The sequence below is a fragment of the Hyperolius riggenbachi genome, chromosome 2 (assembly GCF_040937935.1).
Source record: "Hyperolius riggenbachi isolate aHypRig1 chromosome 2, aHypRig1.pri, whole genome shotgun sequence".
NCBI lineage: Eukaryota > Metazoa > Chordata > Amphibia > Anura > Hyperoliidae > Hyperolius > Hyperolius riggenbachi.
Window position 1 is genome coordinate 499,352,867 of NC_090647.1, and position 22,847 is coordinate 499,375,713.

Consider the following 22,847-nt stretch of genomic DNA (forward strand, 5'->3'; position numbering starts at 1 on the left):
GTGATGGTGACGTACATAAATCTCAGCTATGGCCGTTAGCAACGTCTGAATTTCACGAAATGTCTCATGCAGGTAGAAGACATATTGTTAGACTTGGATTCCAAAGATGGGGTCCCAACATCTCTGCAAACCAGAGTTACAGGGGTCCAAAATTGGTAAAATCCCCCATAGGCTTTCATTGGGCCTCCTATTTATAGTTCCAAAATCTCACATCTTTTCAAAGGGCAATTGATCAGCAGTGGCAAATTTTCTAGCATTGTAGGGACCCTTAGGGGGAACATGACTGGTGAGTTTCGGGCCCCTAGGCCGAAGAGGTCATAGCCTAGGGTCACAAAAACCTGTTTATTTGGGTTATTTCAATGGTAGTGATGGTGACGTACATAAATCTCAGCCATGGCTGTTAGCAACGTCTGAATTTCACAAAATGTCTCATGCAGGTAGAAGACATATTGTTAGACTTGGATTCCAAAGATGGGGTCCCTACATCTCTGCAAACCAGAGTTACAGGGGTCCAAAATTGGTAAAATCCCCCATAGGCTTTTATTGCCTCCCTGTTTCACTTTCCAAAATCTCACATCTTTTCAAAGGGCAATGGCTCAGCAGTACCAAATTTTCTAGCATTGTAGGGACCCTTAGGGGGAACATGACTGGTGAGTTTCGGGCCCCTAGGCCAAAGAGGTCATAGCCTAGGGTCACAAAAACCTCTTTATTTGGGCTATTTCAATGGTAGTGATGGTGACGTACATAAATCTCAGCTATGGCCGTTAGCAACGTCTGAATTTCACGAAATGTCTCATGCAGGTAGAAGACATATTGTTAGACTTGGATTCCAAAGATGGGGTCCCTACATCTCTGCAAACCAGAGTTACAGGGGTAACCTCCAACACCGATCGCCTGGAGAAGATGGTCAAGGACTACATGTCAGATGGCATAGCTGTGTTGAACAATCCATCTGCACCCTTCAACTATTGGGTATCGAAGCTAGACACCTGGCACAAACTGGCAATGTACGCAATAGAGGTGCTGGCTTGCCCGGCAGCCAGCGTTATGTCGGAACGCTGTTTTAGTGCTGCCGGAGGCATCGTCACAGATCGGCGTATCCGCCTCTCCACAGAAAATGCAGACCGTCTGACTCAAATTAAAATGAATCAATCCTGGATTGGAAATGACTACGCAACACTCCCGGACCCCAACCAAGTAACATGAACAATGAACATCTGTGATGGGTTAGCGTTTCCGGTCCCTGTTTATTGAACCTCTCATCTGTATTACATTTATGACTGCATGGCGACAAAACGCAAATTGCTATCCGCACGCTTCTTGTCCTCATGCAAGGCCTGGGTTGTTGTGTCTCAAAGCGTGGCCTTCTCCTCCTGCGCCACCCTCCTCCTGTTCCATCACGTGTGCTGCTGCTGGGTTAGCGTTACCGGTCCCTTTTCCTGGAACCTCTTATATGTATTACATTTATGACTGCATGCCGACAAAAAGCATGTTACCTGTGCAAAGAAAACAGACATTTCCCGCATTTAAAAGACAGTTTTCCCTTTGAAACTTTAAAATCGATTTTCTCAAAAACTATAAGCTCTTTTTGCTAAATTTTTTTTCCTCTTGTACCCACTCCCAAGGTGCACATACCCTGCAAATTTGGGGTATGTAGCATGTAAGGAAGCTTTACAAAGCACGAAAGTTCGGGTCCCCATTGACTTCCATTATGTCCGGAGTTCGGGTCGAACACCCGAACATCGCAGCGATGTTCGGCGAACGTTCGCGAACCCGAACATCTAGGTGTTCGCCCAACACTAGCAGTTTCCTGTCTGTGAACCCTGTTACACTGTGGGAAATAGCTGCTTACAGCTGTTTCCAACTGACAAAACAGCAAGCAGCAGCTACATCACTTGCCAGCAGTAAAAATGTCACCATGTAATAAATGTCAGAATATAAATCAGGGATTTAAAATATTTTACAATGGGCAAACACTGACTAAATTATTTATACATATTATTAGTATTAAGGTAAATATATCTTTTCTTTGCAGCAGCTGATGGATTTTTCTTTTGTGACTGGTGATTCACTTTATCACAAGTGTAAATATCTTTTTTTGTTATAGACGGTATTTTGCAATTTCATTACCGTTAATTCAACATATTTAGCACTTGATCTAGAAACTAAAAATATTGTTTTATATAAACACTTATAATTTCGTCTATATCACACGCCCTTTTTTCCAGATGCTCTTTTTACATGTAGGCCTTGTAGGTGTTTGACAAGAAAGTGGAAATTAATATCCATTGTGTAGAATATTTGTTATTAGAAGGGGCAATGGCAAGGGTGATATGTGGGATTTTTATTTTTAAAGAGACTCTGTACGGAAAAAAAAGCCCTTGGGGGGTACTCACCTCGGGAGGGGGAAGCCTCTGGATCCTATTGAGGTTTGCTCCGTCCTCCTCTGTCCCACGGTGGTCTCGCTCTGGCCCACGGAAAGCACAGCCAAAAATTTGTCAGGCTGTGCAATATTTACAATACAGGCACAAATAGCCGATCTTAGTCAGGTCCGCTCTATTTAGCAGGCGACTTGCACCTGCGCAGAAGAGCGGACCCGACTGGGATCGGCTATTTCGGCCTATTTCGGAACAGAAATGCTACTGCACCTGCGCTGGAGCGGAAAGGTAAATATTTATACCCACTCTCCCCTATGGCTGCACCCACTGTCCCATGTGGCCACACCCATTCTCCCCTATGGCTGCACCCACTGTCCCCTGTAGCCACACCCACTCTCCCCTATGGCTGCACCCACTGTCCCCTGTGGCCACACCCACTCTCCCCTATGGCCGCACCCACTTTTCACAGCATGTAGGAAATACCAGAAACATGAAAAATTGGATGCAGGACAATATAGCTGCTCAGGCGCCATCTTACTCCTGAATCATTTATTTTGGTGGATTCACTCACTTCCAGTCTAAATCAAAACATAAGCACAACAGCCCTGCACAACAGTCTTATTTACAGTAAAATTAGGATGGCAGCAAGACTGCTAAACTACAGAAAGAAAGAAAGTAATCATTTATGAAGAGAGGCAAGCAATTGCCATCCCCATACCTAAGGGTACTTTAAGGCAACTGGTAGAGATAATCAATGAGGTGCTAATGAATCAAGCGTGCATGCAAATTTCATGTAAATTGTATGCAGCTTGGAATTGGGCCAGTAGAAATCAGTAGCCAATATTAGCCTCTCATTGACCATCTCCAGTAACTAGTGGTCAGCAGGCTGGTTGGAGCTCAGCTTTAAAGTGGGATTGTCAGCCATAACGTCAAATTCCATTTACCCATTGCTCTGTGTTTATTAAGTAGTCTACAACCTGACCCTGCATTGCAAGCATCCCAATATAATCAGAAATGTTTCTGCTGTAATAAATCTTATGCCAGTCAGTCTGGCACTATTCTGGTACATTGCTGGGAGTGGGAAGCCTGTTCTTTCTCCTCCCACATTCCTGCTCCTTGCTGATTTGCTGAAAGCAGTTCAGTGTGATATGAGGCTGTGAAAGGAAATGCGCCTAACCCCCCCCTGCAAAAGCTGCTAAAATACAATCTATGCTGTGCTCACTTGTGTTTACAAAGCAAGCTAGATATGACAGTGCAATTTTTAGTACAGAGCTCAGTGGGGAGGAGGTCTGGCAATGCATACACTATTTCAGGCAGGAGAAAAAAAATTAGTAAGGAAGGAAATGACATCAGGATTGGCTTCCGTCAGAGGCAGTAGAGATGGAAAATGTTTGGAATGGTTTTATCTCTTTATTTACTATATAAAATGCACTGAGATCAAAGCATGGACAGTACAATACATACTGTATGTTATGTAAGTAGAAAAAGTATTTATCTACGTGTGTGTGTGTGTGCATTTTTTCTGGGATGCTATGGCTGTCCCAGCTGCTTTAAAGTGTACCAGAGACGGCACACTACAAAAAAAAATGTTCACTTTCCCGGGACTTCCTCCAGCCCCATAAGCACAGATGCAATCAGCTCCGGTATCTGGCTCAGTGACGTCAGCCGGGGTCTTCTGCGCATGCGCAGAAGACCCAGACTGACCCAGGTTGGAGCTGACTGAGCCAGTTACCGGGCCTTATTGCGAACAAAGGGAGGAAAACCAGAGGATAGTGAGGGATGCATCCATGCTTATGGGGCTGGAGGAAGCCCCGGGTAAGTAAAAAATCTTTGTAATGCAACATCTCTAGTTTTTTTATTTATTTATTTTTAAGGCATACAAGAAACTGAAGAACATGGCAGTTTCCAGCTTCAATCTGGAGGTGTTGAGGTTTAGGCTCTACCAGGTCACCACTTTCTTCTCACTGACAAACTCCCCATATGGTGCATCTGCAGATTCTGGCAGGAGAGCCAGATATACCGGGGTCTCAGCACCTTCATCAGGACTCTTGGGGGCATCAGGAAAAGTCATATCAGTCCTCACATAGCCCGGACAGCAGGCATTGAGTAGGATGCCCTCTCCTTTCCTGGTCTCCTTCAGCTGGCGGGCTTGAATCCTGGTTAACACCGTCACACCTATTTTGGAGACTGCATAAGCGGTGTAAGTGGGGATTGCCCAGCCTTTTTCTTGGTGGACACCATTTTTGGCATCTTCCACAAACTTCTCCATGAGGTTGGATAGCTCGTCTTCTGTGATGGTGTCACTGCGGAATCTTTCTTGAAGTTCGGGGCTGCAAAGTTTGAGAGTCCCAGGACCGACCATGCTGGACACGTTGACCACTCGCCCTGCAACAACAAAAGCACAGCTTCAAGTTAAACTCCACATAAACCATTTTCTTCCTTGATGGACAGTATAGGGATGGACAGGGATGGGCTTCCGAGTAGCTACAAGTTCGTAGCTACTGGAATTTGAAATGTTAATGAATGCAGGTGTGACCGTGGGAGATGGGAGGTTAACTTACCCAGAAGTCTGTGGGATCCTATGCATATCATTCCCCTCACAGGCGACATATGTGACGCGTTCCACGACTATAACACTGCGTGCTGTCACGCAGGTGCGCTGAACAGGTATGCAGTGACTAGTATTACAAATGTGCAGCTGTCACACACACAGGTACCGTGAACAGGTATGCAGTGACTGCTATATAATATAACACTGCATGCTGTCACGCAGGTGCACTGAACAGGTATGCAGTCAGGGCCGGATTTAGGGCAATGACACCTAGGCCATGGCCTAGGGCACCACAGGAGCAAGGGCACCAAAGCAGCAGGCTAAACTGGTGCAAGCTGGCAAATGCTGCAATGCAGGGAGATCAGGCGACCGCTGTACTCTGCTGCCAGCCGCCTGTGCAGCAGCCACCTTGCACTCTGTGCACGTTTGCATTGTGGCCGGTGACTATGGACTTGGGCAGCATTGGAGACAAAGGGAAAGAGGAAGCGTCTGCACTGGAGACGAGTGGAGAAATGAGTGACACTGATGGCTGCTGCAGTGTGAAGGCGAGCTGGCTACCTATACTGATTGGGAAGGGGGGGTGAAAGGAGGGATAAAGGGAGTCATCTGGCTACCTATACTGGAGGAAAGGGGTCATCTGGCTAACTATACTGGAGAGAAGGGGGAGGGGTCATCTCGCTACCTATACCGAAGTGGGGGACCTGGTGACAGTGGCCTTGGGCAGTAAAGAGTACAACTCTGGCCCTGTATGCAGTGACTGGTATCAATACAATGTGCAGCTGCCTGTCACACACACAGGTACCGTGAACAGGTATGCATGGTCGGACTGGTATCCAATGGATGAAACCGGCACCATCTGGTAAGTATAAGCTCTTTTATTTTCAGAAGGCCGCTATTACAGCGACGTTTCATGGCAGCCGCCCCTTTATCAAGCTAAGCTGTCTTGATAAAGGGGCGGCTGCCCTGAAACGTCGCTGTAATAGCTGCCTTCTGAAAATAAAAGAGCTTATACTTACCAGATGGTGCCGGTTTCATCCATTGGATACCAGTTGCAAGCCAGAGTGTGGCTGGCTTAACCGAGGCACATCGCATCATTTACAAGAGGAGTGCTCCACTATATCTTCTCAATTTGTGGTCGGACTGGTATGAAACGGAAGTGGAGTCAGAGTTGGAGTCAGAGCAATTTTGGGTACCTGGAGTCTGAGTTGGAGTCGGAGGTTCCATGAACTGAGTCGTCGTAGTCGGGAGTCAGATGTTTACATTATTTCTTATTTTCCCCTGGCTGCATATTTGTACAGTACTGTATATCCAGTGCCATTATTTTTCTTATATAAATGTTATCAGGCATCAACTCGCTTGCAACCAGACTGAAGAGAGCAGCAGACTATGGGTTTCACACTGACATGACACATGCACCGCCCACTGACATATGATGCATGCACCGCCCACTGACATATGATGCATGCACCACCCACTGACATATGAAGCATGCACCACCCACTGACATATGATGCATGCACCACCCACTGACATATGATGCATGCACCACCCACTGACATATGATGCATGCACCGCCCACTGACATACGATGCATGCACCTCCCACTGACATATGATGCATGCACCACCCACTGACATATGATGCATGCACCACCCACTGACATATGAATGCACCACCCACTGACATATGATGCATGCACCGCCTACTGACATATGATGCATGCACCACCCACTGACATATGATGCATGCACCGCCCTCTGACATATGATGCATGCACCACCCACTGACATATGAATGCACCACCCACTGACATATGATGCATGCACCGCCCACTGACATATGATGCATGCACCACCCACTGACATATGATGCATGCACCACCCACTGACATATGAATGCACCACCCACTGACATATGATGCATGCACCACCCACTGACATGACACATGCACCGCCCACTGACATATGATGCATGCACCACCCACTGACATATGATGCATGCACCGCCCACTGACATATGAATGCACCACCCACTGACATATGATGCATGCACCACCCACTGACATATGAATGCACCACCCACTGTCATATGATGCATGCACCACCCACTGACATATGATGCATGCACCGCCCACTGACATATGATGCATGCACCACCCATTGACATATGATGCATGCACCACCCACTGACATATGAATGCACCACCCACTGACATATGATGCATGCACCACCCACTGACATATGATGCATGCACCGCCCACTGGCATATGATGCATGCACCACCCACTGACATATGATGCATGCACCGACCACTGACATATGATGCATGCACCACCCACTGACATATGAATGCACCACCCACTGACATATGATGCATGCACCGCCCACTGACATATGATGCATGCACCACCCACTGACATATGATGCATGCACCACCCACTGACATATGAATGCACCACCCACTGACATATGATGCATGCACCACCCACTGACATGACACATGCACCGCCCACTGACATATGATGCATGCACCACCCACTGACATATGATGCATGCACCGCCCACTGACATATGAATGCACCACCCACTGACATATGATGCATGCACCACCCACTGACATATGAATGCACCACCCACTGTCATATGATGCATGCACCACCCACTGACATATGATGCATGCACCGCCCACTGACATATGATGCATGCACCACCCATTGACATATGATGCATGCACCACCCACTGACATATGAATGCACCACCCACTGACATATGATGCATGCACCACCCACTGACATATGATGCATGCACCGCCCACTGGCATATGATGCATGCACCACCCACTGACATATGATGCATGCACCGACCACTGACATATGATGCATGCACCACCCACTGACATATGATGCATGCGCCACCCACTGTTTACTATATCGAGAGTCAGAGTCATGTAGGGGTCTAAAAACATGTTTAGTATAACTGAAGTTTTATTACATCCAGGTTTACTATACCAGGCGTTGCTCCCGTAGACTTATAATGGAGATTGGCCGGGACCTGGAGAGGTAGTTTACTATACCCAAATGTTTATTATACTTCAGTTTATTATAACAAGATTATACTGTAGTTTGGATTGGAACAGTGAAAAAGGGTGCATCTTGTTTAAAAGGGCTGTGCATTGTGACTACAAGTAGAGGGCAGGGTAAAAGGTTAGGCGCCCACCAGGGTCAGGGGGTAAGAGGTTAGGCACCATGGGAGTAGTATTGATCGAACAGTGTTTGAAAAAAAAAAGTACTTTCAGTGCCAGCTGGGAACAGTTGTGCCCATAAAAAACACAGTTTATTGAATTTTACTGTTGCTTAGTGTTTAAAAAAAACACTACTTTCAGTGCCAGCTAGGAACAATTGTGCCCATAAAAAACAAAATTTATTTAATTTTACTGTTTGCTTAGTGTTAAAAAAAACAACTACTTTCAGTGCCAGCTGGGAACAGTTGTGCCCATAAAAAAACACAATTTATTTAATTTTACTGTTGCTTATTATTGTTAAAAAAAAAGTTCTTTCAGTGCCAGTTGGGAACAGTTGTGCCCATAAAAAAAACAAAAAGTTTATTTCATTTTTCTTTGTGACAAGAAACGACTACTATGAAGAAATCCAGTGAAAGAGGGGGGGGGCAGGGGAAATGGTGTTTCCGCTGATGGTTCACGTAGAGGCCGTGTTTGCACACCAAAGAAAACCCACTCAATACCGCCCATCTTGTACGGGCAAAAAACAACCCTCAATAACCCACAAGAACGGGACCAGGTAGTTGATTGGTTGACCTCTCAAGCGTCCAGCAGCGGGTTAAGCACCAGCCAGTCCTTGTCAGGCACAAGGTCCTCTGCCAGTTACAAGGAGCCAGGGGGCACTAACGTGACACAACCGGCAGCTACACCATTCACACAACGGCCACATACCAAGTCCGACCAATTGTTCCATGACACAATGGGATATTCGCAGGAGCTATTCTCCTCCCCCCCAGATGTACAACCTTGCATCTGTGAAAGGTCAATGGAACAGCCACAAATGTTGTGCCTGGATTCACAAGCAGTGGATGCTGAAAATGCACCAATTACTGAAAGGCAAAGTGAGGACGAAGACAAATCTCGCGATGTGCGCAGGAATTTGAATTCGCAGGAGGTCTGCCAAGATGAGAAAGAGATGGGATTGAGGTGCGCAGAGGTTGTTCTGACGAGCTCTAGTCTAGTGCACACACATGAGATGGAAGAGGAGGTTACGTCTCAAAATGGCACAAAGACACAGGCCCATCCCCACTTACCACTTTAAGGGAGAATCCGGATTTCATGCCTGGCTTGGTGAGGTCCTGGTTTTCCAGAAACACGATAAGCCCTGATACGCGCATTATTAATCTTTGGGGAAACCCTGCATTGGGGATACTTGGCATATTAAACAATCGCACGCAAAAGGAGACTTGGGGTACAATGCAAGCGAGAAGTTTCATACATAAATTAAAATTCAAGTTTGTTAGATTAAGGAATGACCCAAATATTTTTTGAAAAACATATTCTCCTTAATAAAAAAATGGACAAAGCATTATCCAAACTTAATAGACTTATTTGCCAAGGAGAAAGTCAAAATTTTACTCCACACTATTGTACAAAATGGGAAAGATGCCTCGGCCTTTTGCTTAAAAGTAAATGGCACACGATTTGGCATAAAAATTGGATGATCCCGGATATAGATCTCCAGCTTACCCAGTACAAGACCATTGCTAGATGGTACATTACCCCGGAACGTATACAAAAATTTTCCAAACAAAGAGAATTGTGCTGGAGGTGTGGGCAGGAGGACGGGTCCGAATTGCACATGTGGTGGACATGTCCCATATCAAAGACCTTTTGGGATAGTATAATATGCTTCTGTAAAAACCTGCTAGAAGGGGGCTTTAAACTTTCTCCAAGTGAAGCTATTTTTGGCATATCTGAAGCAGGCGATAGTAAAGAAAGTGCTCTAATTAAAGAGCTAGGAACAAAAGTCGCAAAAAGAATGATAGTAGAAAAATGGAAAGACTCGACTCCCCCCCATCTCGATGATTGGTTGAGCAGAATGGATCTGTTGTGTGGCAGTGAAATCAACGGCGACACAGCAGATCACACACCTGACTTGTACTTAATGGGTCAGATCCTATAGGGACACCTGGCGTTCAATTACAAAAAATTATATGGATAAGCAATAAGTATACATATAATAAGATATAATAAGATGGGTTAGAGGCTACACTGTATTACACGAGTAGGGGTAGGAGTGGAAATGTGGGGTGGTCAGGTGGGTTGGGTCAGGTTAATATGGATGGGTTATGGGTTAAGGAAGGGTATGCTTGGTTGAATGTAAGAGTTTCTGAATGTATATTCATACTCGGTTGCAAGAACAACAGGTTATTACACCTCCCTTTCATTTAAGATATAGGGGATACAGGATATGGTAAGACGTGGTTAATTCCGGAATGGGGAGGGTTGCGTAAGGGAAGGGAGGAGTTTATGGTTTTTGAAGCACGCATAGACATAAATATAGTGAAATAAATAAAGTTTCAACTATGTATGGCTCAAACAATGATGAAGGCATTTTTTCAGCGCTGGTGTGGGCGTCCAAGCGACTATGCCATAAGCTGATAGACTTCCCATATCAAAAATGCATCTGAGTTTGAAGAAGAAAAAAAAAAAAAAAAGGAAGAGGAGGTTACGGACGATGAGTTCACAGACCCAACATGGGAAGCAAGCCATCGCCCTCGGGATAGCACTACAGATGAGTCATCTGAATAACCCACTGCTGCAAGAGTTCGCGTTGTGCCACAAAGTATTCAAGGAACATCGACCACAACAAGCGTACAAGTGAGACGCAAAAGAGGCATGCGCCAAACTCCCCAGCAAAGCAGTAGGTCTGCGAAAGTCTGGTCTTTTTTTGATGACAGCAGGGAGGATGTAGCCAAGGTGGTTTGCAAGCTGTGCAGGACCACAATGAGCAGGGAAAAAAATGTCAACAACCTCACCACCACCAGCATGCGCCGGCACATGGAGGCCAAACGTTGCAATCTGTGGGCAGACACGCAAGGCCAGGGTACCGGCTCACTTCCAGCCCCCAGCAACACTGCCTCTGTTTTGGACACCGACCCTTCTCAGCAGCCCAGCCATTATGTGTTGGCCAACCATCAGTACCTGATGTCAGTCGCAGCAGTAGTGCTCTTGACAGTTTCCAGTCATCGACGACAACAACCAACTGCCCTTCAGTGTGCGAGCCTACTGTTCAGTTGTCTGTCCTGGAGATGTTGGAGCGCAGGAGAAAATTGCCAGCAAACGACCCCCGGGCCATGGCACTAACAGCCAGCATTGCCAAATTCCTGGCCTGCGAAATGCTGCCATATAGAGTGGTGGAGACAAAGAGCTTTACATCCATGATGTCGATGGCCATACCATGTTACGTGGTTCCCAGCCGCCACTACTTTGCACGCTGTGCCGTGCCAGCATTACAGGAGCACGTGGTGGCAAACATCACCCGAAAAATGCAGTTGCCTGCAAGGTTCACCTCACCATTGACACGTGGACGAGTGCGTTTGGCCAGGGTCGCTACATCTCCCTTACAGCGCACTGGGTGAACCTTGTGGAGCCTGGGAGCGACACCTCACCCGCTATGGCACAGGTTTTGCCAACACCTCAAATAGCCGGACCTGTGTCCCTACGAGATGATGACAGCACCTACCTCTCTGGCTCCTTCTCTGATCTGCCTTGGAGATAAGCAGCACACAGGTGCTGAAATTTGGAAGGGAATACAGGAACAGACCCAGTTGTGGCTGGCACCGCTGGACCTGGAACCAGGCCTGGTTGTGTGTGATAATGGGAGCCATGTCATTAGCGAGTTACAATTGGCAAAGCTGAGACACATCCCTTGCCTGGCCCACATTCTGAACCTAGTGGTTCAGCGGTTCCTGAGGACATACCCAGACGTGGCAGATCTTCTGCAGAAGGTGCGACAAGTGGCAAAGCATTTTCGCAAATCCAGTACTGCTTCGGCCGCACTCACCAGCAGCGATTCAGTCTACCCAACCATCGCTTGGTGTGTGATGTGCCCACGTGCTGGAATTCGACGCTGCACATGTTAGCAAGCCTTTGCGAGCAGAAGAGTGCAGTAGTCCAGTACCTAATGGAGCAGTACCGAGGTACTCAGCTGCCAATCTGTTGTGGTTCAGAATGGGCCACCATGCTGGACCTCTGCGAAGTCCTCAAAAATTTTGGGTAATCCACGTTGCTTGTGAGCTGTGATAACTCATTAGTCAGCATTACAATACCACGGCTGTGTTTACTGAAGAAATCAATGTTGAAGATCAAGGAAGACGCTATCAGGATAGAAGAGGAGGAATTCAGAGAGGACACCGCACAGCGTGATATTATCCACATCAGGTACTCTGCCTCAGGAACTGCTGGTCTCTTGTATGATGAAGAGGATGAGGAACAGCTGGAGTTGGAGCAGGACATGGATGCCGAGGGACATCATGGCCGTTGCACGTTTGACTTTCACAATTCAGCGGGAATGAGCAGGAGAAGATGAGGAAGAAGGTGGGCATGATTCTGGTGATGGTGCATCACAAGCAAGCACCAAACATGATGATGATGAGCAACCTGTTGGGACTCTGGCACACATGGCTCAGTTCATGTTAGGATGCATTGAACGCGACCCGCGCATTGTCCGAATTCTGGCAGACGTGGAGTACTGGGTTTATACCCTTCTGGATCCACGGTACAAAGAAAATTTTCCAACATTGATTGAAGAAAGTGTCAGACAGGTCAAAATGCAACAGTACCAGAAGGCCCTTGTGGAGAAATTGGTGAGGAGATTTGCATCCTCCCCCAGCCACTCCAACAGACTGACTTCCGCTGACCCAGGACTAGGAGGGGAGCAAAGAATAACACAAGCTGCAGCTAGTGCCCACAAGGGAATGATATCGGCAGTGTCCAAGGTGTGGCAAAGTTTTCTGACACCCAGGCAGCAGCCCACAGGGCCGGCGCTACCATAGAGGCAAAGGGGGCACTTGCCCCAGGGCCCCAGAGCTTGTAGGGGCCCCCAGTGGCTACAAGAGGAAAACATTTTTCAAAAAGACCCTATAGTTTTTGAGAACATCGATTTTAAAGTTTCAAAAGAAAAAATATAAACATTTAAAAACCCACCGACTAAGGGTTAATAGCAAATCCACCTTAAATGCTAGAAACCTTCAATTTGCAGGATATGTTAAGGAGATCATTGGGAATAAAAGGAAAAACAATTTTTCAAAAAGACCTTATAGTTTTTGAGAAAATAGATTTTAAAGTTTAGAGAGAAAAAAGTATACTTTTAAATGCGGTAAATGTCACTTTTAGTAGCAAACCTAACGGTAGTGTAATTTTACATGTATCAAAAGAAAGAGCAATACATTTCCTTCCTGATGGGGTTTCCAGGGGGTCCATACGCAGCCGCAGCGCTTTGGGCAGGGATCGCTATACAGCCGCAATATGGCTGTATGAAGATCCATGGCATTTTTTCCTACTTTCCCAATTTTTTTTTTTTCATGTTTAGAGTGTGGGAATTTGTTTTAAAAAAATTATGTGGGGCTCCCCCACCTGAAACTTTTTAACCCCTTGTACCCCATGCAGGCTGGGATAGCCAGAATGTGGAGCTCCAACCGAGTGGGGTCACCCTGACTATACCAGCTGCAAAAAAAGTCCCTTGATGCCGATTTCTGTTCCAGGGTATCTGTTGGGGGCCACCCAGGTTTATTTTGCCCTGGGGCCCCGTTTGTTGCTTAAACCGGCCCTGGCAGCCCACAGAACAGCATTCGCGAAGTTCCACCTCCAACACTGCTCGATTGCAGAGGATGGTCAAGGACTAAATGTCAGATGGCGTAGCCGTGTTCAATGCTCCATCATTCCCCTGTAATTATTGGGTCTCTAAGCTAGACACCTGGCACGAACTGGCACTGTACGCAATAGAGGTGCTGGCTTGCCCTGCCGCCAGCGTTATGTTCGAACGTTGTTTCAGTGCTGCCGGAGGCATCGTTACAGATAGGCGTAACCGCCTCTCCACAGCAAATGCAGACCGTCTGACACAAATAAAAATGAATAAATCGTGCATTGGAACCGCCTTCGCAACACCCCCCGACCAACCACCATGAGCATCTGTGCTGGGTTAGCGTTGCCGGTCCCAGACAGGAATAGGACTGCTTTTCAGAAACATCTCCTTTGTATAATATTTATCAATGCATGGCGGCAAAATGCATTGGTTTCAAGTGAACCTGAAGTGAGAATGAGATGGTAGTTGACATATTTATTTTGTTTTATACTATACCAGTTACCTGGCAGCCAAAATGATCTATTTGGACACAGTGGTGTGTGAATTAAACCAGAAAGAAGTATGCAGGTAATCTTGCGAGGTCGGACATTATTGTCAGAAACACCTGATCTGCTGCATGTACAAATATAAAAAGGGGAGAACCGAGAGCCCAATATAGTGTAGAACATGTAAACAATACCCTGGAGTGTAGCAATAAATTTACTTTTTGTTGAAATACACAGTTTTTTGTGTCTGCTTGAAAGAGGTAAGTCCACCACTGCCTCCTAAGCAACTTTTAACGTTTTAAATACTGTTTTTATACTTTCTGGCGCCTCTGTTCATCCTTATACCTGATCTGCTGCATGCTTGTTCAGGGTCTATGCCTAAATGTATTAGAGGCAGAGGATCTGCAGGACAACCAGGCAACTGGTGTTGCTTAAAAGGAAATAAATATGGCAGCCTCCATGTCACTCTCACCTCGGGTTCACTTTCAGCATGCATTTTGTCTTAATGCAAGGCCTGGGTTGTGTCACAAAGCGTGGCTGTGTTCTCCTGTACCTCCTCTTCCATCCTGTGTGCTGGGTTAGCGTTGCCGGTCCAATAGGCAGGACTGCTTTTCACGAATATCTCATTTCTATTATATTTATCAATGCATGGCGACAAAATGCATTGCTTTAAAGAGACTCTGAAGTCTCTAAAAAAATCTATTTTTTATTACAAAATCCCTTTTAACATAATAGTCCTACCTAAACCGCCGAATCCCCGCCACTCTTCGCTAACTAAATCCCCCCAAAGTCCCCGGGGACACTCCGGGCAGTGCTTCCGTGTGAGGCAGGGCTTCACTGAGAAGGGCGGGGGAGAGGCGGAGAAATGCGGCTGATAGGCGCGTGTGAGGCAGGGCTGCAGCTCATAGCCCTGCCTCACACAGAAGCGCACAGGGCAGCAAAATCCACGACCAAGAAAGTCGTGGATTTTGCAGGGGAGACGGAGGGCGACTAAGGGGGGATTTAGAAAGCTTACAGCCACGGGGATGTGGCGGTTTAGTTAGGGATAATATGTTAAACTTTTTTTTAATAAAAATTGGATTTTTAAGAGCCTTCAATGTCTCTTTACGCATGCATTTTGTCCTCATGCAAGGCCTGGGTTGTGTCACAAATCGTGGCCTTGTTCTCCTGTACCTCCTCTTCCATCCTGTGTGCTGGGTTAGCGTTGCCGGTCCCATTGGTAGGGCTGCATTTCAGGAATATCTAATTTCTATTATATTTATCAATGCATGGCGACAAAATGCATTGCTTTAAGCCTGCATTTTGTCCTCATGCAAGGCCTGGGTTGTGTCACAAAGCAGGGCCTTGTTATCCTGTACCTCCTCTTCAATTATGTGTGCTGAGTTAGCGTTGCCGGTCCCATTGGTACTAGGACAGCTTTTCAGGATCTCATTTGTATAAAATTTATAAATGCATGGCGATAAACTGCATTGGCCTTAAGCGTGCAGTTTTTTCCCCATACATCTATGCCTTTTTGGGGTTTTTTATTTCTTTTAATGGCAGTCAAGTATAATTGGCGCACTGCTCTGCAAACATGAGTCCCTCGTTTTATTCTGAGCCTAAGAATTATGTGTACAATTCCCCCCCCTCCCTCCCCCCCCCCCACACACACACATACACTATTTCCAACCCATTTTGCAGAAGTTTCCCTCATTTTGCAAGTTTTTTCAGGCCTGTAAAGCAGGCATGCTCGGGTCCCCATTGAGTTCAATCAGGCTCGGTATTCGGCCGTATTTCCCGAATATCCGGACCAAGTTCAGCCGAGCCGACCCGAGCCCGAATATCTGGGTGTTCGATCAACACTACATGGCAGGGGAAGTTAAGGGTTAGGCACAACCAGGGGAGGGTTCTGTGTGAGAATTGGAAAAGGTTAGGTAATAGTCAAATATTTATATTTTAGTATATAAATGTAGTGGAATATCAGTGAATTTACCGTTATTCAATTACCGCTATCCTGCACCCTTTTCAGTGGGTTCCTTTATTCAGATCTACACCTTTGCATTGCTATAAACAAGAGCATTGCATTATAATGTTGCCATACTGAGTTCCAGTCCATTACACACAGCTCACCATGGGGTTTGATGAGAGGGAGAAGCTCATTGCAAATGTCTCGAGTGCTGAAATAATTGGTCCTTAGAGTTACTTCTGCCTTGATGCCAAACGGAGTCGTATCAGCCTCTGCAATAAAAACAAAGTCCCATTACATACAAAGGCCAACAGCAAACCTATCACAAGGCATAAGGGGCTTGATTCACAAAGCGGTGCTAACTGTTAGCACGCTTGTGAAAAGCCCGTCATCAATCCTAAAGTCAGTTTGGTTGCGTGCGCAAAACGTTGCATCGCAGTGCGACAAAAGTGGCGAACCCAATGCGCCTATACGGTCGCATTGGGTGCGACCTTAACGTCGCATAGTTAAGGTTGCACCCAATGCGACCTCATAGGCGCATCGGGTGCGCCATTTTAATCGCATTGCGATGCGCCGTTTTGCGCGCGCGTCCAAACTGACTTTAGGCGTGAAGAGGGGCTTTGCGCGCGATCTAAATTTCACTGGTGCGTGCTAAGTACTTAGCGCCCTAGTTAGCAGCCTTTAGGCGTGCTAACTAGGTTAGCACCGCATAGTGAATCAAGCCCAAGATGTAAAGGATGTACAGTCAGTTACAGTATCAGCCTGGGTGACTTTCTGTGGGGAAGTGAAGGACTATAGAAATATAAGCCACTATAATGCAAGTTATTTCCTGTTACTGCAGAGTATGAAAATTAGTTAAAGTGAACCTAAACTGAAACCTAAAAAAAGAGTTTCACTTACCTGAGGCTTCTGCCAGCCCCATGTAGCCGCCCTGTGCCTGCGCCGTCACGGAACAATCCTCCAGTCACCCGCAAAGGCTGAGTTTCCTTTTCTGTGACTGGCCAGTCGATGGCCACTGCGCCTGCAGTGGCGGGAGCATCCAGCGCATGCGGGAGCGTGATCGAGAATGCGCGTGACCAAGGCCGCACAGATGCAGTGGTCGCCAAAAACGGAATTCCGCCACAGCGGGGGCCCAGAGGGTCGTTCTGTGATGGTGCAGGCACAGGGCGGCTGCAGGCGGTTGGTAGAAGCCCCAAGGTAAGTGAAACTTTTTTTTCCAGTTTAGGTTCACTTTAACTAGTTTCCATACTCCTACTCAGGATTTGCAGATATGCGCACTACAGGGCTGAAGAATAGTTTATAGTATTATAGTATAGTGTATATTATAGTACACAATATAGTACAATCTCGTTTTACTAAGGTTAAGGGCTCTGCCTTTGCTCTGACACAGGAGAAATGGGTTAGAATCTCAGCTCCTCCTGTTCAGTAAACCAGTACCTATTCAGACCCTGCAGGACTCACATGCACATGGCATTACTATATACAGAACTAGTATAGGGGCCATCATACCCTCACCCTGCAGGACTCATCTGCACATGGCATTACTATATACAGATCTAGTATAGGGGGTCAGCAGACCCTGCAGGACTCAGCTGCACAGGGCATTACTATATACAGAACTAGTATGGGGGTCATCAGCAGGGACAGATCTAGGGGGGGGGGGGGCAAGCGGGTATCTTGCCCCAGGCGCAGTTTGTTGAATTCTTAAAAAGGCGGCAAAATGAATGGCAGTTTAGGCGGCAAAACCTGACCTTTAGGCGCCAAAACCTGCCCTTGCCCCAGGCGCAACTTGGTCTTGATCCGTCCCTGGTCATCAGACCCTGCAGGACTCACCTGCACATGGCATTACTATATACAGAACTAGTATGGGGGACATCAGACCCTGCAGGACTCACCTGCACATGGCATTACTATATACAGAACTAGTATAGGGGTCATCAGACCCTGCAGGACTCACCTGCACATGGCATTACTATATACAGAACTAGTATAGGGGTCACCAGTAGTGTTGGGCGAACACCTAGATGTTCGGGTTCGCGAACGTTCGCCGAACATCGCCGCGATGTTCGGGTGTTCGCGCCGAACTCTGAACATAATGGAAGTCAATGGGGACCCGAACTTTCGTGCTTTGTAAAGCTTCCTTACATGCTACATACCCCAAATTTGCAGGGTATGTGCACCTTGGGAGTGGGTACAAGAGGGAAAAAAATATTTGAAAAAGAGCTTATAGTTTTTGAGAAAATTGATTGTAAAGTTTCAAAGGAAAAACTGTCTTTTAAATGTGGAAAATGTCATGTTTCTTTGCACAGGTAACATGCTTTTTGTCGCCATGCAGTCATAAATGTAATACAGAGAAGAGGTTCCAGGAAAAGGGACCGGTAACGCTAACCCAACACAAGCAGCAGAACACGTGATGGAACAGGAGGAGGCGCAGGAGGAGAAGGCCACGCTTTTTGAGACGCAACCCAGGCCTTGCAGGAGGACAAGAAGCGTGCGGATAGCATGCTTTTTGCCGCCATGCAGTCATAAATGTAAATGCTCTGGGATTTGGGTTTCCGAGTCCTCCTCGGACTCGCCTTGTATTTCAGTGCGCGGTGCATTTCCCACAGTTAATGGTTGTGAATCCGGGCACAACATTTCTGGCTGTTCCTCCATTGACCTTTGAAAGGTGGAAGTTTGTTGGGCTGGGAATAGCTCCTGCGAATACCCCATTGTGTCCTGAGGTAATTCATCGGACTGGTTATCTGGCAGTTGTGTGCGTGGTGTCGCTGCCGGTTGTGTCAGCTTTGTGCCCACTGGCTCCTTGTAACTGGCTGAGGACTCTGACCTCGTGCGTGATGTGCTGGTGCTGCTTAACCCACTGCTGGACACTTGAGAGGTCATCCAAGTAATTATCTGGTCCTGTTCTTTTGGATTTGTGAGGGTTGTTGTCCTGGACAACATGGGCGGTATTGAGTGGGTTTTCTTGGGTGCTCCCCTGTGGCCTGTACGTGAACCGTCAGGGGAAACACCTCTTCCCTTGCCCCTCCCTCTTTCACCGGATTTCTTCCTCATTTCACTTATCCTTAAAGTACACGCTGACTGGCAGCAGTACAGTGGCAGTACAGAAATGCTATACAGTGGTGGGTGAGCGGTGTACCACTATTCCCAGCAGCGACACAGAGCACAATGCTATACAGTGGTGGGTGAGCGGTGTACCACTATTCCCAGCAGCGACACAGAGCACAATGCTATACAGTGGCGGGTGAGCGGTGTACTACTGTTCCCAGCAGACACAGAGTGGCAGTAAACACAATAATGCTATATAGTGCTGGGTGAGCGGTGTACACAGAGTGGCAGTAAACACAATGCTATATAGTGTGGCTGAGCGAGCGGTGTACTACTGTTCCCAGCAGACACAGAGTGGCAGTAAACACAATGCTATATAGTGTGGCTGAGCGAGGTACACAGAGTGGCAGTAAACACAATGCTATATAGTGTGGCTGAGCGAGCGGTGTACTACTGTTCCCAGCAGACACAGAGTGGCAGTAAACACAATGCTATATAGTGTGGCTGAGCGAGGTACACAGAGTGGCAGTAAACACAATGCTATATAGTGTGGCTGAGCGAGCAGTGTACTACTGTTCCCAGCAGACACAGAGTGGCAGTAAACACAATGCTATATAGTGTGGCTGAGTGAGGTACACAGAGTGGCAGTAAACACAATGCTATATAGTGTGGCTGAGCGAGCGGTGTACTACTGTTCCCAGCAGTGACACACAATGACTGGGGGGACCCTGGCTAGCGTGGCTGGAGCGCGAACTACCCTGCCTGCCTACCCAAAGCTAAACCCACAGACAAATGGCGGAGATATGACGTGGTTCGGGTATTTATTTACCCGAACCACGTGACAGTTCGGCCAATCAGAGCGCGTTCGGGTCCGAACCACGTGACCCGTTCGGCCAATCACAGCGCTAGCCGAATGTTCGGGGAACGTTCGGCCATGGGCTCTTAGTTCGGCCATGTGGCCGAACGGTTTGGCCGAACACCATTAGGGGTTCGGCCGAACTCGAACATCACCCGAACAGGGTGATGTTCTGCAGAACCCGAACAGTGGCGAACACTGTTCGCCCAACACTAGTCACCAGACCCTGCAGGACTCACCTGCACATGGCATTACTATATACAGGACTAGTATAGGGGTCATCAGACCCTGCAGGACTCACCTGCACATGGCATTACTATATACAGAACTAGTATAGGGGGCCATAAGACCCTGCAGGACTCACCAGCACATGGCATTACTATATACAGAACTAGTATAGGGGTCATCAGACCCTACAGGACTCACCAGCACATGGCATTACTATATACAGAACTAGTATGGGGGTCATCAGACCCTGCTGGGCTCACCTGCACATGGCATTTCTATATACAGAACTAGTATAGGGGTCACCAAACCCTGCAGGACTCACCTGCACATGGCATTACTACAGTATATACAGAACTAGTACAGGGGGACATCAGACCCTGCAGGACTCACCTGCACATGGCATTACTATATACAGAGCTAGTATAGGGGTCATCAGACCCTGCAGGACTCACCTGCACATGGCGTTACTATATACAAAACTAGTATAGGGGTCATCAGACCCTGCATGACTCACCTGCACATGGCATTACTATATACAGAACTAGTATAGGGGTCATCACACCCTGCAGGACTCACCTGCACATGGCATTACTATATACAGAACTAGTATAGGGGTCATTAGACCCTGCAGGACTCACCTGCACATGGCATTACTATATACAGAACTAGTATAGGGGTCATCAGACCCTGCAGGACTCACCTGCACATGGCATTACTATATACAGAACTAGTATGGGGGACATCAGACCCTGCAGGACTCACCTGCACATGGCATTACTATGTACAGAACTAGGACCCTACAGGACTCACCTGCACATGGCATTACTATATACAGAACTAGTATAGGGTAGAGATGGGCCGAACTTCCGATTTTAGGTTCGCGAACCCCGTTCGCAAACCTTCTCGGAAGGTTCGGTTCGCGGAAAAGTTCGCGAACCGCAATAGACAATGGGGATGCGAACTTTGAAAAATAGAAAAATGTATGCTGGCCACAAAAGTGATGGAAAAGATGTTTCAAGGGGTCTAACACCTGGAGGGGGGCATGGCGTAGTGGGATACATGCCCAAAGTCCCGGGGAAAAATCTGGATGTGACGCAAAGCAGCGTTTTATGGGGCAGAAATCACATTGAATGCTAAATTGCAGGCCTAAAGTGCTTTAAAACATCTTGCAATCAGGGAGTGTAATTAGAGATCTGCTTCACACTGACACACTAACTACTGGGACACCAACCTATGCCTACCAACCTATACTGGGTCTCCTAATAGACTATATCCAAAACTAGTATAGGGGTCATCAGACCCTGCAGGACTCACCTGTACATGGCATTACTATATACAGAACTAGGACCCTACAGGACTCACCTGCACATGGCGTTACTATATATAGAACTAGTATAGGGGTCATCAGACCCCGCAGGGGTTACCAGCACATGGCATTATTACATACAGGACTAGTATAGGGGTCATAAGACGTTGCATTACTATATACAGAACTAATATAGGGGTCATCAGACCCTACAGGACTCGCCTGCACATGGCATTACTATATACAGAACTAGGACCCTACAGGACTCACCTTTGAATGCAATGCCAGCATTATTGATCAGCACATCCAGCCCCCCATACTTGTTCTTCAGGAAGTCCCGCAGAGCCCGGATGCTGGTCGGGTCGTTGATGTCCAGCTGGTGGAAGAGAGGGGACAAGCCTTCCTTCTCCTTCAGGGCCCGGATAGCTTCTTCTCCCAGCAGCGGGTTCCTGGCTGTCAGATAGACATCTCCCTGGAACTGCTTGCACAGAGTCCTGACTATAGCCAGCCCGATGCCCTTATTGCTGCCTGTCACCACTGCTACCCGCACTGAGGACGACATGATGCCAGCAGGTAAACAGGAGAGTGACAGCAACAGAGCAATGCAGCCTCTGATTAAGGAGAAATTGTCCCCGCTTAGCTCCACCCCACGAGATTAACAAATAAGAATGCACTAGATAAGCCTTAAAGAAAACCTGAACTGAAAATTAAAAGTCAAATTAAACATACACACGCCATACTTACTTCCCATGTAGTCTACTCATTAATCTCTTTCTCCTCTCCTGCATCCTGCTTGTCCACTGTGATCAATAGAATTCTTCTTTCTCAATTTTAAAAATGGCAATGATCCTGTAATAGCTTCTGGGTCAGCACACTGTTAAACTGTAGTATCGGCCACTTAACCTCCCCGGCGTTCAATTTTCCCAGGATTTCTTTGCAAAAAGTGATAAAATGTATTTTTAAAACTTTTTTTTCCCTGTAACTTGCCAAAATGTGTCAAGCAAGGGTCTAGTATACAGTGCAGGAGAGTATTGATGTGTATGCATGTTTATACTGTTCACAGCATGTTTTTATGGATGGACATTTCTGTCCATACCGCTGGGGAGGTTAAAGGGAACCTTAACTGAGAGGGATATGGATGTTTCCTTTTAAACAATACCAGTTGCCTGGCTGTCCTGCTGA

General features: G+C 46.9%; 1 protein-coding gene across 1 annotated transcript; it reads right to left on the reverse strand.

Annotated features, from left to right (window-relative positions):
- Nucleotides 1-3,768: 3,768 nt before the first annotated feature.
- LOC137547180 (carbonyl reductase [NADPH] 1-like) lies at nt 3,769-22,262 on the reverse strand. Its single transcript, XM_068270455.1, has 3 exons — nt 21,936-22,262; nt 16,392-16,499; nt 3,769-4,763 (listed from the first exon to the last, which is right to left on the reverse strand). Exons 1-3 carry the CDS (start codon nt 22,225-22,227, stop codon nt 4,318-4,320), a joined length of 846 nt encoding a protein of 281 aa, XP_068126556.1. The 5' UTR covers nt 22,228-22,262; the 3' UTR covers nt 3,769-4,317.
- Between the last annotated feature and the right edge of the window lie 585 nt (nt 22,263-22,847).

Bases quoted from the DNA above. Each gene is read 5' to 3' on its own strand.
- LOC137547180 (XM_068270455.1), bottom strand. From the start codon at position 22,227: ATGTCGTCCTCAGTGCGGGTAGCAGTGGTGACAGGCAGCAATAAGGGC. The intron at 16,500-21,935 runs GTGAGTCCTGTA...TTTTTATTGCAG, and splicing joins TGCTGGCATTGCATTCAAAG to AGGCTGATACGACTCCGTTT. The intron at 4,764-16,391 runs GTGAGCTGTGTG...TTGTTGTTGCAG, and splicing joins CCCTCTCATCAAACCCCATG to GGCGAGTGGTCAACGTGTCC.